This window comes from Odocoileus virginianus, chromosome 2 (genome assembly GCF_023699985.2).
Source record: "Odocoileus virginianus isolate 20LAN1187 ecotype Illinois chromosome 2, Ovbor_1.2, whole genome shotgun sequence".
In the NCBI taxonomy this organism is placed as follows: domain Eukaryota; kingdom Metazoa; phylum Chordata; class Mammalia; order Artiodactyla; family Cervidae; genus Odocoileus; species Odocoileus virginianus.
The window spans coordinates 11,301,629-11,316,169 of record NC_069675.1 but is presented as its reverse complement, the minus strand read 5'-3'; the positions used below and the strand labels follow the sequence as shown (position 1 = coordinate 11,316,169).

General features: G+C 55.8%; 1 protein-coding gene across 5 annotated transcripts in view; it reads right to left on the bottom strand.

The window, feature by feature from the left end:
• The window catches only part of SFXN5 (sideroflexin 5), a 123,921-nt gene that overhangs the window by 4,365 nt on the left and 105,015 nt on the right, over window positions 1-14,541 (bottom strand). For 4 of the 5 annotated variants that reach the window (XM_070476313.1, XM_020883347.2, XM_020883346.2 and 1 more), the window contains one exon: window positions 14,178-14,295. The exons of the other annotated variant lie outside the window; for it this stretch is intronic. In XM_070476313.1, coding sequence (XP_070332414.1) covers window positions 14,178-14,295 — 118 coding nt within the window. The remainder of the gene's footprint in view (window positions 1-14,177; window positions 14,296-14,541) is intronic. 5 annotated transcript variants of the gene reach the window in all.

The following is a 14,541-nucleotide window of genomic DNA, read 5'->3' as shown; positions in this document are numbered from 1 at the left end:
CCTCCCCAGCTTCACACCACCATCCAACAGTGCTCTGGCCAGGGATCCTGGGGGCTTCCAGACCTCCACTCTCCTCCCCTCACTGTCTCACCTCCTCCAGTCCCTCTTCCACCACAGCCAGGGTGAGCCTTCTCAGCAGCAAGTCCGATCATGCCTCTCTTTGTTATGAAATAGCTCACCAGCACCACTGCCCTCGGGGACCCAGACCCTGCCTCCCACTCGCCACCCTATCCGTGGGATTGGGGACATGGCACACCTGCCTATCACAGTGCCTCAGATACGCGGGCTTATTCACACCCCGTCTTTGCCTGAGCTGCCCCTCTGCCACTTCCTCGCCTGGCCAACTCTGATTCCCTGGACCTCAGCTCAGCTTCCAGGCCTCTGCTTCAGACATCTTCCCTCGCCCAGGCTGGGTGTGGCCACCTCTCCAGCCCCACACTTGCCTCCCTTTGCACACTTGTTGTAGCACATGATTTGAGGCTGACTGCTTGCTCCTGTTCCCCTTCCCATGGTAGATCACAAGCTCCATGAGGCAGCGAGTGCGTGCTGTTGTGCATCCTGCATCCTTAAGGCCCCCGTGCCAGGAGACAGTAGGTGTTCTTAAGTGTTGAGTCAATGAGTGGAAAGAAGAAAGGCAGAAAGTACTGGGAGGGTAGGGTCCCCTTGGAGTCCCCACAGCAGCCCAGATGTTGACCCACAGCTCTGGGGACTGAGCCAGTGGGGATGCCTGAGCCCCTAAACCTGAGGGAGCTGAGAGGGAGGCACCACCTCCTCCATGAGGGGCCCTGGCCTGACACCTGCCCTGGGTTGAATCAGGAAGCACCAGTTGTAAGTCAGCTCAGCTGAGCCTGGTCCCAGGTACCTGCTATATATCAAAACACCGCAACCCTGGGGAGAAGGCAGGAGGTGCCATGGCCTGGCCCAGCTTTCAGAGAACTCAGTTATGTCTGCGGCCAGACAAGAGGGGATTCACTGTGGACTGCAGCTGGCAGGGACCCTCTCCCTGTGGTCTCTGGTACCCCAATCCATAGGCCACTTGAGAAGGCCAGAGAGACAAGAACCAGGCTCAGGGCCCAGGCCTCTTCCCCACCCGCTCTCCTCACACCACCTCCTCCCTCCCCACCCCGCTGGCCTCGAGTCCTCTCCACCCCCCAGCTCCCCTCGTCCCCACGCTGCCACTGACACAATGCACAGCGCCCACGCTTAAAAATCTAAATGCTTTTGAAAATGTTTAACCTAGTTAGACAAATTAGCAAAAATTTGTGCAAAACAATTTAGGTATTTAAAATATTCAATGTTTTTAAAAAACTGGAAAACTGTTCTTAGCTTTCAGCTGCAAAAACCAACAAAATATAACATCCCAGCAATCTTACCATGAGGTGTAACATAACCCTTCGGGAAAGCTGTTAAACAGCTACTGAGGCATCCTGGGAAATAGCACTTCATTTATTCAAATGCACATATGTCAGGCTTTTGCACCATATGTCATTCCAAGCTATTTACAGTAATAATTAAATCTTAATCAACGTTTAACCTCTGTAAAATGTTTGAAGAATCCTAATCACCCTTCAGACTGCACTAATGAAGGAGAAATATATAAACATAAAAGGAAAATGATGCATAGATATCACGCTGGAAAGAACAGTAATTGCAAAATTGTATTTCTTTTAAATATAATCAGTAAATGATGTAAAGTAAGCCAAGGAGTATTTTAAGTTAAGACATCTTGGATGTCAGAGGTGTGAGCAGCTAATTTTGTTCTGCTACCCATAACAGATGTAGCATATTTTATTTTAGTGCCATTATTAGCAACTTCCCATGCCGGCTTTCACTGAAGCACTGAGTCCCGCATTAAAATCGGAGAGGCTGCTCACCACCATGGTGGAGGACCACGGGCCAGGGCCACAGCCTCCTCGGCCCGTTCCCTGGAGAGCACTGGCCCTGGTGGAGACCGAGACCTTATCTTCTCAGTGGAGCTGTCGCAGACCCAGGCTCCCCCCTCCAGCTCCCCACTGAGCTGAGGACAGCAGGTAGGAGGGAAGCAGCGGGGAGACGCAGGCAATGGGAAGGCTGCGGGGGAGGGCGGTGGTCGAGCCCCTCAGCTCAGGAGCAGGCACTTGGGGACAGATGGCATCTAAGGCTTTTCCTCTCATTTCAATTCAGTTGGCCCTTAAGTAGCAGATGCTTATGGCTGTCAACGCCATACACTGGGCTGGGCACAGAGATGGACAAGACCAGCCCGTGCCCTTGAGAAGCTTCAAGTCTAGGGGAGGAGTCAGACAGAAAAACAGATGGATTCAGAGAGACAAAGTGCCATGGCAACTGGGGAGGAGTTACCATGCACTGGGGGTTACCATGCATTGATGAAAGAACAGGAAAGGAAGACTTCTCAGGGGAGGGAAGCCAGGAGGAAATGGGCGTTTTGATGAGAGGGCAGGAGAAGCTTGCTGGGGAAAAGAAGAGCGTTAGCTGGCCAGCATGGCAGGTTTGGTGTGGGCAACGGTGGACAGGTTGGAACATGGAAGAAATGGAGGCGGAGCTGGGACAGGTAGGCCCTCGTAGGCCACATGAACATGTCAGCATTTTATCTGAGGGCAATAGGGAGCCACTGAAGGCTTCTGAGCAGGGGTGGTCCAAGATCCCCATCTTGCTGGTGGTGGTGGGATGGAGGAGTAAGTGAGGGGGCAGCTGCAGGCAACAGAGAAAGGTGCCAGGTCCTCCCTATGATGCTCCCAGTGGGGGCTGATGGGAGGGTGTGCTGGGGATCCTTTCTGAAGACAAAACCCTTAGGAGTTGATGACCAATTCCATGTGGGGGTGAGAGGGAGGTGTGGAGGATGACTGTGCGTTGGATGATTCCTAATTCTAGCTCGAGAGCCGGGGTGGCTGGTGACGCCATTCTCAGAGGCAGGGGAATATGGGGGGGTGGGTTGGAGTGGGAGTGTGGTAGGCTTGGGTCTCCCAGGTTGAGAAGCGGGGGAGGCAGGCAGGTCTTGGCGGTGGAGCTCTGGGCAGGGGCCTGGGCAGAAGAGTGAGCCCTGGATGTGAGAGCACAGTCAGAGCCCCGGAGTAGAGGAGCTTGCCCAGAAGAGCAGATGGCAGGGGAGGGCGCCAGGCCTAGGGAACAGGCACATTTGATGGGCGGGTGTAGGGAACAAGCCCATGATGGTGGCCTTGGGGGGCCAGCCCAAGGAGCGGAGACAGTGATGGAGGGCGCCACAGACAACAGGCAGCGTGGACATCAGGCCAGCAGTTTCAGAATGGCCCCAGCAAGGACTGAGAGGCTTTAGTTTTTGGTCTTGGCAGTGGGATTTGGGTGGGATTTGGTGACCTCCTCCTAACCCTCACTAGCCTCTCTCACTTCTATCACGGGCCAGTTCAACTGGTCATTGGTTAAGGCCTCTCCAGTTCTCTGACCATAGCTGTGGCTTGAGCCAATGCCCCAGCATCTCCTGGGCTCACAGATGCTGATGCAGGGGAGGGCGGGACAGGGACCTCTGTGCTACCTACCCTTTGACAATCACCTCTCTGCGGTTGGTGGGGGGGTGGATGGGGGGGGGACCTGAGTCTCCTCCACAGAAATCATATCCAGGGCTGTGCTGGTAAATGAATGTGGTTCAGGTACTGCATGAGGGCAGCTAACCAGCTCCAGGGCCCTGAAGTAGAGACCGGTAATGTGTTCTCTGGGGCTCCCCCTGGTATTTGGGGTAAGGGGAAAAGCAGAATCCAGCTTCACGTTCTACGTCAGCAGCAGAACAAATGGTGTGACGGCCATGGTGGCTCACAGGTGGGTTGAGGATGGAGGGAGAGGCCAAGGCCCAGTGAGAGGAGTGAGTGTAGCAAGAAGAGGCCACTGGCATCAGCCCAGAAGGCTAGAACCCCTGGGGAGGGGGCCAAGGGCAGGGGCTTGACCACAGAGAAGCTCTGAAGGGCCTCCTCTGGGGAGAAGGTGACCAGGAGAAAGGAAGCTGGACAATGAGTGGCCACAGGGAGAAGGGTGACCCAGGGCAGGCAGCCCAGGGGGCCTGCAGGAACCTATGGGTCCCTCCCTTCATCTGATAAACCCCTCCCCAGGTACCAGCAGCATGGGCTGATGGTACCCCACCTCAGAACTGGGGGTGTCAAGAAGACATGAGTTGTTGGGAATAGCCCTGCTTTGCCTTGAGATGAGCAGTGCTGCCCTGCTCACCCTCATGGACTGCCAGGCAGAACTGCACCCTGGCTCCCACAGCCTCATCCAGATGCCCTCCCCAGCCAAGGCCCCACCTTAGTCTCCAGACCCAGCTCAGACTCTGCTCCCATTGGAGCAGATAGCCCCAGAACTTCCAGTTGCATCTAAGGTCAGAGGCAGCAAGCAGGAAGCACCAGCCTCCCCAGAGTACCCCCAGACCCACTGGCCCCAGAGCACCCTAGAGCGGCCAGATGGGCTTCCTTGGTGGCGCTGGAAGGGTTAACCCTGAGCTATTCGCCTCTGTCTCCTGGCTCATCTTGGATGGGGGGCAGAGTCAGGAATGCATGTGGGGCCACCTCTGCCTCTGCAGCCTGGGAGCACACACACACCTGCAGCCAGCAGCCAGCGGATAGTTTACATATTTGAACCTGGAGCTAAGGTGCTGAGACATAAACAGGAAACTGGATCCCCGGCCTGTGCCCCATTCTCTGGGGCTTTTACCTACTACAAAGAAGTTCCTCCTTGCCTTTCTTCTGGTGGCTTTTCTGCCTCCTTTTCAAAGGCGCTGGGCAGGGGGTGGGGTGATACGCATGACCCTGTGACATGGCTCAAAGCTGCCTCCTGCTCCTGGTCAGGGGTCTGGGCCTCTGAGGGTCTGCAGGTGGTGGCGACATTGACACAGATCCAAAGCCCAGGCCGGCACCAACTTGTTCAACTCTGCCAAGCATGGAACCAACTTGCCCATTGGGCAGCCGCAAACCACCCTCTCTCACCAGGGCTGGGCAGACCTCAGGTCCTGCCTAGATATGCACACCCAGGCCTGAGCATCACCCTGAGCATTCTCAGAGGGCAGGGGTGTTAGGCCAGGGCTGGGGAGCAGCTGGGGCCTGAGCAGAGATCCCTGGGTCAGGCCTCCAGTGGTGGCGCTGGGCCCCACTGCCTTCCCAATGAACGTCAGACTCATAGACTGAACACTCAAAGCCTTCTGCCACCTTCTCCTGCCTCCTCATCCACCAACTCCTCTCCATCATGTGTTCAGGCTTTGAGGCCTAATCCGCTAAGGCTGCCTGCCACCTCCAGGAAGCCTCCCCTGATCTTCTCAGACCAAATCCATTGCTGTTGCCTCTGGTGTCCCTGGCACTTGTTTCATCTCCCATCACACCCCCAGCCACACACTGATTTGTACTCTCAACAGCTATGAATCCCGGGGTCCCCCACCCCACGTCAACGTGAGCCATTCAGGGTAGTTTTGGTCACCCTGTGCATAGTCAGTCCTCTATAAAAGTTGAACCAAATTGAACTCCTCAAGTCCAGGGATCCTGCATTATATTTTCCATCCCGCCCCCCGCCAACCGCCCAGCGATGTGCATCCAGGGAATGTGCAGAGACCCCTCCCCCGAGGGGCCCCTTGGTTGGCCAATCTCAGAACAATTCTCCCACCTCCATCTTCTTCAGGCCTCAGTTTCCCCATATGTATGGTGGGGAGATTTTCTACTCCTGGGGCTGGGATGTGGATAATACCAAGAAATGGATAAGAGAACCCTTTGGAGGCTTAGAAAACCTGCTTAAAGGAAGGCAGGACTCCATGGTTATCCTACCACCAGCCTAGGTCTTGCTCACCTGTGTCTCCTCACGGCTCACAGGACTGAGCCCTTGCTGTGGGTCAGGTACACCCTAAACACTTCACATATACTGACCCGTTTAATTGTCTCCGCAAAAGCTTTGCATAACCAAGCCTCCTTCCTTCCTGCCCTCTATTTAGATAGGTGTTGTAGAAGGTCCTGGAAAGAGCTGGGGAGGGATGGACTGAGAGGTGTATGCCTGTCACCAGGGCACGTGTGTGCATGTTCGTGCACGTGCTCGTGTGTGGGCTTGCGTGCACGCGCAGGTTTGGGGTGGGGGTGTGCAGAACAGGCAACATGACAGGTGGCGTTGGCGTTCCTGGGCTCCGAGCGGCTTTGCCATTCCCATCCATCCCTCCTGGGGGGTCCTGTGGGCAAACTCCAAGAAAGCAGCGGGCGGGGAGGCGGCAGATTTCTGATGGCAAAAATAGCCCGCTTCAGAGTTCAATAGGGACTGATTAAAGCAGTAAAGGAGAAAAGCCCCAAACAAACATCTCCAAGCAAAGTAGGAAATGGATTTGAGATTGGGGGGAGAAGACACCTGCTCTGGGAGGTGGTCAGTCTTTGTGGACCCAAGAGGGACACGATACCCCCTAGACATCACCTCTGGTCTCGTGTCAGCCCTGGAAGAGTGGAAGAAGCAGGAAGCAATCAAGTCAAGGTGAGCCCAGATGAGCCATGCTCTGCATTAGGTGTTGATAAACAGTGCCAGTTCTTAGCCTTAGCGATACCTGGAGACAGTACTACTATCCTGGGAAGGGAGTTGGGATGCAGGAAACATGTGACCAGAGTCTACACGTGTGGGGTGAGACAGATCCTAGTGGGGCTCATCAGGGAGGACTTCCTGGAGGAGGAACCTCTTCCAGAACAGCTTGTGTGCTAAGTTCAGTCATGTCTGACTCTTTGCGACCCTGTGGACTGCAGCCCACCAGGACCCTCTGTCCATGGGATTCTCCAGGCAAGAATACTGCAGTGGGTTGCCATGCCCTCCTCCAAGGGATCTTCCCGACCCAGGGATCAAACCCATGTCTCTCACATCTCCTGCATTGGCAGGCAGGTCCTTTACCACTAGTGCCACCTAGGAAGACCTGAATATGAACCTGAGCTCATTCCCAACTCTTTTCCATTCTTGGTTGGGAATTCAAAGGCTTTCTCAGAGAAAAGGAGGCAAGCTGGGAGAGACATTTGCTTCTGGCAGGTCACCGCTTCCAGCCAAGCTGGTTGCTATCATTTTCTTCAGGGCTAGTGATGAGGAGAGAGATGGTGGAGGTTCTGGTACCCACTGGGGGTACCTACATTTTTTTCCCATACAGAGGTGGTGTTTGTTTCTTAACTATGGAAGCTGGGAGGGGGACCTGGGAGGAGTAGGGGAGTGAGTAGGGGCATGGCTAAGCTTGACATTCAAACACCTCATCTATAGCATGCATGTGATCTCTAAAAGCCAGTCTCTGAGACCGGGATGACCAGAGTGAGGACATCGGAGGGCCTAAGCTTCTGATGCCCCAGACCCTGCAGGGCTGAGTTAAGGAAGGGCTTGGCTGAGAGGGAGAGGTTGGGGGGTTAGCAGGGCTGACGGGGAGCTCTGAGCAGGAAGCCCTGGCGGGGCTCAGATGAAGTCTTTTCTTCCTGTCAAGGTGTTTGGCAGAGCCTGGAGGGGCAGAGCGGGGGTTCTCTGCTAAGGTGTCAGGGATCAACAAACCAACAATTGACAATCAACAGTCACAGGGCAACAACCCTCGCTGCTAGTGAACTAGACTCCTTAGCCCCACACAGACCCTGCAAAGCTGGTGCAGGGGAGACAGAGAGACACAGACACACTCGGGGAGCCCCCAGCCCTACAGAGGCAGTCCAGCCACTCTTTCCTGTGCTCCCACCTCTATTGCTGCTGGGAGGGCTAAGAAGCTGAGTGAGGGTCCAGGGGCCCCAAGGCAGGTTCCAAGGAAGGTTCTGCCCATTCACCACTCAGCACCATCCACAAGCCATGCCTGGCCCCAGAGGGTGGTGCTCCCACACTACCAGAGAAGCACCCTAGGGTCAGCATCTGACTTAAGGTCCTACAGCCCGCCATCGGCTCTCCCGACGCTAGTACCAAGGCCCAGTTTCATGGTTTCACTTCCAGAATCCTAATGGACAGAACCAGGAGAAAGCTTACTTCCAACCCCTCATCTTGTGGCAAAGGAAACGGAGGTCTTTGAGATGAAGCCCAAACTCACACAGAGTTGAGGTGGGGGGATGCCAGGCAGAGGGGAGGAGGGCATGCCCGGGGCACGTGGGGCAGCCCCCAGCCTGAACCCCACCTAGGGACAGGACAGAGCCCCCAGGGGCCCCTGAACCCCCGAGCCTCACTCGTCCACAGAAAAGCCCCACCTTTTGCTGTGGACACATTTCAACCTCACCAAACCAGCTAATTATTGACAGTTGGTGAAGAGGAGATCTCACTTTTTCCTCCTGTTAAACTGCTCCTAATTAGTTCCCTGTCACCACGGCTGGCTCGCCCGCCCGCCGCTCGCCGGCGCGGTAATCCCACGGCACAGTGTCTCATTAACCTTTTGCTCCTCTCCTGCCGCCTGCCAACAAGATGAAGACAAAAACAGATTGTCGAACAATGGCTCCGGCTTGTATGTGCTGCCCGGTTCCCCAGCCCCCCAAGCTCCCGGGGGAGTCGCGGGGGGAAGAGAGGGGAACGGGGTAGGGGAGAGCCCAGAGGAATGGAGGGAGAGAGGCACAAAGAGACAGAGACAGAGACAGCAGCGGGCAGGGCCACGGGCAGGGGACTTGGCAGAGGTGCTGCTTCTTGCTGTGGGGAGACGAGAGGTTCATTAGGTGGGATTAGAAGTGCTCCCAGGTGGGGAACGCTGGCTGTCAGAGTGCGAGGGACATTGACCATCCCCGGGTCCAGCCTCTCGTGGCAGCCAAGCCCATGTGCCCGGAGACTGGACCTTGGACATCTCCCTTGAGGGACCTGAGGCACCAGCACGTGCGTGTGTATATATGTGTGTCTGGGGGAACACAGAGCTGGCCACATTGGCCTGGAGCCCAGAGCCCCAATCTCCAGAGAGGGCAGGACCAGAAAGGTCAAAACAAACCAGGCCCCACACGCCACAGGAAGGCCTCTGCAACCTGCGCAGCCCTGGGCGAGCTCCAGCACAGCCCCCTGCTTTATTTCCATCATAGCTGCACCATCACCTGAGCGGCAGCCCATTCCTTGGTTACTGGGTTTCTATCTGCCTCCCCAGAACAGAGCTCCCTGAGAGCGGGGGCTATGACACGGCCCTCCCAACTACAAGGAAAAGGGGAAAGCACCCCAATATCTGTGGTGTGGATGCAGATGGGCCCATCACTGCCTGGGCACAGCCTGGCTGAGCTGGCCTTGGCCAATGCCCCATAGCCTTAACCTGTAGGTCCCAGGGTCCACCAGGACACACCCCACATTCCCTGCAACAGGACTGGGGCTCAGAAGGGAGGCCAGACCTTGCTTCCCAATTCTCACACTCAAGCTTCTAAGGAGGCTTCCTACCCAAACTGCTGGCCTATAGGCCCCCATCCCCAATGGACCTCAGCTCTGGGTTAGAGAACAAAGGCAGACTTCAGAAGGTCCCTGTGAATGTGGACATGGATTCCCCATGAAGGAGGAGGGCTGGGGGAGGGCACTGGAAAGTTCCTATTGGTAAATTAGCAAGGAGCCCTCTGGGGTTCAGACCTGTGCCTTCCCATTTGACAGTAAGATGGGGGTGGGCCGGGAGGGTTCCGGAATCCTTCTGTGGATACAGGGCCCTCTCCATTATTACCAACTCTGGGCCTTGGGCACACTGCTTACATGCCTCAGTTTTCTCAGCTGTAAGCATGGAATAACACTGGTCCCTGCTTGCGGGACTGTCATGCTCTGGATCCGTACTTCACCACAATATCAACCAGGTCCTCTGCTTACTGGACCCCAGGGCCCCCTGGAGGCCATGCCTCTTTGCCCTGGGCTGTATGACTCCTTTCCCAGCATGGCCCTCTCCCTGGGCTCCCAAGCCCCCATCCCACAGGACAGCGGCCACCCAATGTGTCCCATTCCTTGACCATCTCACAGTACAGCGGTGAATGACATCCCTGAGCTCATTTCTCAGAACAGAGAGAGAATCCTGACTACCACTTGGCCTCCACAACTGCTTTGTCCAGCTACACCCCTGGGCTGCCAAGTCTTGTCAACTCCTGCTAGTCCCCTCTGCAGCAGCTTACTTGCAGGGAGCCCCCTCCTCCTCAAAATGGCCTTGTCCTCAGTGTCCATGAAAATGCTCATCAGGTTTCTCCCCTGGCTGCTCCTGCCCTTGTTAAGACAGCTTTTCTTTCCCTCCCACGGCAACCTCGACACTTCCAGGGCTTTAGTCTCCCCCATGCATCAGAGGTTCCATGTTCCCCAGCCAAAATCTCTTCCCAGAGCCTGAAACACATATATCTAACTGTCTAGGCAACACCCCTTGATAAACAGGAGTACTCCCTTGACTTAAGGAATATTAGGAAGATTTAATACAAGGCACTCAGAGACCCCTAGTAGATGTTTAGTAAATGGTGGCTATAATTATTATCATTTGCAATTTTCATTTTAAAATTAGCCCCATTTTAATAGGCAGAAATACTAGTTTGAAAAGAGCAGACAAAACTCTTCCAGCAATTGAAGATGGGATTGAAGTTTTTTCCTCAACTTTTGGGGTTAGTGGGTTGGAAACCCCACACCAATCACTGCAGGCCAGCCATTCTAGGAACCAGTTCCTAAATCCCATCTCCAGGTCACCTAATTAATTAATTAGTGTGCCAGTGATTACCCCTATTGACAGCCTTGGTGGTTCTTGGCAAGGGTGGGTCAGCCCAAGCAAGTCCAGACTCATTGTGGCAAATCCCACTGACTTCTGGGATGTGAGACATGATCCCCACACAGCAGAAGCAGCACCTCGTTAGAGAGAATTAATTGGGAGGAAGAAAGAGGGAACAAGGTCCTCTCAGCCTGATGGCCTTAGTGCCATAGGTCAGAGACAGGCCTCAAAACACCCCATAATGCACAGGCAAGCCTGCACTCTGTGGGGTTGATGCAGGTGAGGAGGAGGCTCTGAAAATCATGTCCCTACTCTCCTTTCCCAGAGAAATTTCTAGAGATTTATTACAGAATGACTACATTCTTTTCAATCTAGAGAAAGAGGCTTGGGTTGCAATGAGAGGCACTTCGGTTAGACACCCAGAACTAACTTTCATGCCTAATTGTGGCAGGCCTGGAGAAAGGAAGGAGCCTGGACGTTGTTCACTTAGACCACCTCTCGGCAGCCATAGCTGGAGGCTGGAGTGGCTGGACTGTGGCCATTTCTCTGTTACTCATCCCAGAGGAGCACCCTCCAAAGACCTACAGTTCTAGACTCCACCACCAGAGGGAGGCCCCGGCTCCCTCCTCTCTCACTGCCCCAGGGTAGGCGAAAAGAGTAAGAGGGAAAATCCCATGAAACAAGCAGATGCAGCACCTCCTGGGAGCTCTGAACTGGGAGCGGGCCTCTGTGTGTTGTCCCACATCAGTTCCTGGCTTATCTGTGACTCTGGACCCTCAGCTTCTCTGGGCCTCCATTTCCCCCCACAGAGAGCCAGGGGGCTGGTAAACTGGATGACCTTGAAAATTCTTCCAATGGGACAGGCTCCAATTCCCTCGTGGGCTTTCTCTGCCCTGGGTCCCTCCCCTGTGCAGTCAGGTAGAGCTATGGGAGCTACTCGAGGCTTCTGAACAGAGGGGTGCCTGCAAGCACCTGGGGCACTCAACTCTCTCCCAGAACTGCAGACGCGGCCCAACTGTACAGAGACGCAGTTCATGACTTTGGGGAGTGTGGGCTCAGGCCTTCCACATGGGGCTGCTGGGACCACTAAGAAGTGCCCTCCCTCCCATCTTCAGAGCTTCCGGGCAACCTGGAACCCCCAGCTCCATTTGGGGTCCCTAAGCTTCAGGATATAGCTGTTCAGCTTTGGGAGTGAGCTATAAGGTTTGGAAGGCTTTGTAACAAGGCTGGGCCCCGTGGGCATGAGGATACTGCTTTCCATCCGTGTGCCCTAGGCTGGCACCCAAGACAGGAGCCCTTTCCCGTTATAGCTTCCGCCTGAAACTCTGGGACTCAGTGGAGGGAACTGACGCCAGTCCATACCCTCCTTGGGGCCTGGAGGCTGGGTCACTTCCTCCGACCCTAAGACCCTATGTCTCCAGTCCTCACAGTCTAGGTGTAACACCCAGGACCTTATTTTCACCTTCCTCAGGTTCCCTGGGGGAAGCTGCACCCCGCCCACCCCCTCTGGCGAGGACTGAGCAGGCTCAGTGCTGCAGCCACAGCCCCCGTCTTCCGTGAGTTCAGCAGCTCCAGGCGTTCTCTGCCTCCCCAGGTCTGCCTCTGCACCGCACCTTGCTCTTCTCACCCAGCTTGCTAGTGCTCCTTTGCCCCATCCCAGCTAAGGTTCTGGGGTCCTCTGCTCCTCCTGAACTCGTACCAGCCTCCCAAATCCTCACTCAGCCAGACAAAACTGGAGCCGGCCCTGCACCTCGGGGTAGATGATCCCTGGCCACCCCCGCAGCCCTGTATCCCCCCCAGCCAGCCCCTCCGCTGACCCCTGGCCCTGCGCCCCAGCCTCGCTGACTTCCTTGCTCCCCCGTCTCTCTCGCTCTCCCCTCCAGAGGTCTCCAGCCTCCTCCACGGCCCTCTGACCTCTGACCTCCCCTTCCCACTCTCCTGCTTCCTCTGCTCAGTCTTGAGACCCCGGGAGCTATCAGAACAACTTCCTTAACCTCTCACCCCCAAACTCCACCCAGCCGCATCTGCCTCCCCCTACTGAGGTGCAGAGGGGTGGCCACACGGAGCGAATCCTCTGAACTGCTTTCCGTGCCCTGCCTCCCCCACTTCATGGGCTTGCTCTCCATCCTCCCCTCCAATGTCCTCCTTCTCTCCTGAGGTCTTCCCTCTGCATTTGCACAAGCTCTAGCCTCTCCCACTTGTAAAGAGTGAAAATAAAGCCTCTCTTGATCCCACATCTCAGTCCAGTGGTGGGTCTGCTTCTCTCTTTCCCCTTGGCTTCCTTTCCCTTCTCTCTTTTCTATCCCAAGCCTCTAGACCAAGCGGTCAGCCTGCCACCCTGTTTCCTCACCCCCACCCCCCCGCTGAGCCCCACCGATCCCATGGGCTGGGGTTTGCCTTCACGTCCAGAGATACCAATGACACTCTTCAGCCTCACAGAGGTTGACCTCACAGGAAGGTCTGCTGTCTAAGGATGCCCCCAAGTCTAATCCCACTTGGCTCCATCCTTACCTCCCTGGCCACTCACCCTTGGGCAGCCCCCTTCCGGGGGCCTCTTTTCGCCACACACTCCTTGACTGATCCCACCCACTACCCTTGCTTCCATCACTGTTTAGACTGGGGGCCCCTACTTCTGTCCTTCCAGCCCAGGCCTCTCTCCTGGATTCTAGACCCAAAGCCAAATCCCACAGGGCACCTCCGTTCACGTGTTCCGCAGGCTCCTCAAGCCCCACGCACCTATCCAGCTCCACTCGCTGTCCCCCCACATGTCAGCTCCTCCTTGTCTCCATCTTGTTAAGCAGTACCTACATCTGCCTGGTAGCCAGGCGCATATCCTGCCGGTTCCTTGTCTTCCCACCACATGTAGTTCTTCCTCAAATCCGGATAAAGCTGCTTCCTAACTCTCTCTTAAAGGACCCACTTTTCTCCATGCTCGCTGCCAACAGCCTGGTCCAAGCCACCATCCTCTCTAACTGGACGTGCGCCACTGCCTTCTGAAGGCTTCTTCTCCTTTGGAGCTGCAACCCAGCCTCAGCATGCAACCACAGGGGCCATTCAAAATCAGGACTCTGTGGTCCTGCTCTGCACAGCTCTTCTGGTAACATTTACCCTCTGTGGTGGCTTCCAGCTTCCCAGCACCACCTGACCCTAGGCCCCCCTTACCTAGCCCCTCATCTTCCCCACTCTGCCAGAAACGCCGGCTTTCCTCAGCTACCGACCTTCACACCAGGTGACTTCAGCCTATGTGTCCCCTCTCTTCTTACACACCTGGGCAGCTCTAACCCATCCTTCAGGCCCCATGACATGCCATGTCTCTCTAGGCGCCGTTTGGGCCCCTACCGTCCCCTCCCACAGCCGAACACCTCCCATCCTCACACCACTCACCGTTCACTTGTTATTCCTTGTGTCATCGTTGTGTTCACTGCTTGACCTCGATTCTTTGAGGTGAGAACCTGGGCCTGTCTCATTCATCTTCTAACCCCAGTGCCTAGTTGGCCCCTTACTAAGGAGTCAGCACTAAGTATTGGTTCATAAATGACCAAACCGCAAACCCTCCCTGTCCTGCCCTTGAGCCCCTCCCTCCACTGACCTCTGACATCTGAGGGAAGAGGCTGATGGCCAGCGGCAGGGCCAGGCCGAAGGCTGCCAGGCACACAAGGCTTTGCACTGGAAGGAGCAGCCGGGGACGCGCCTGCAGGAGAGCTGTCCTGTGGGGGAGAGAAGGGGGAGCCATGAGACCCCGAGACAGAGTGAGCTGGCCAAGCCACCACGCTGGGTCCCACCGGGCCCAAGGGCAGCGCCAGCCAGTGGTCAAATAGCAGTGGAGAAATTCTGCCTTGGGGACCTTCACCCACTGGCACCACTTTCCCCAGGCCCTGCCCTGAAGAACACTGCTGGTTGAACTCTCAAGCACAGCTCATAAACGAGCACTTGTGGGGGCCCCACCCCACGGT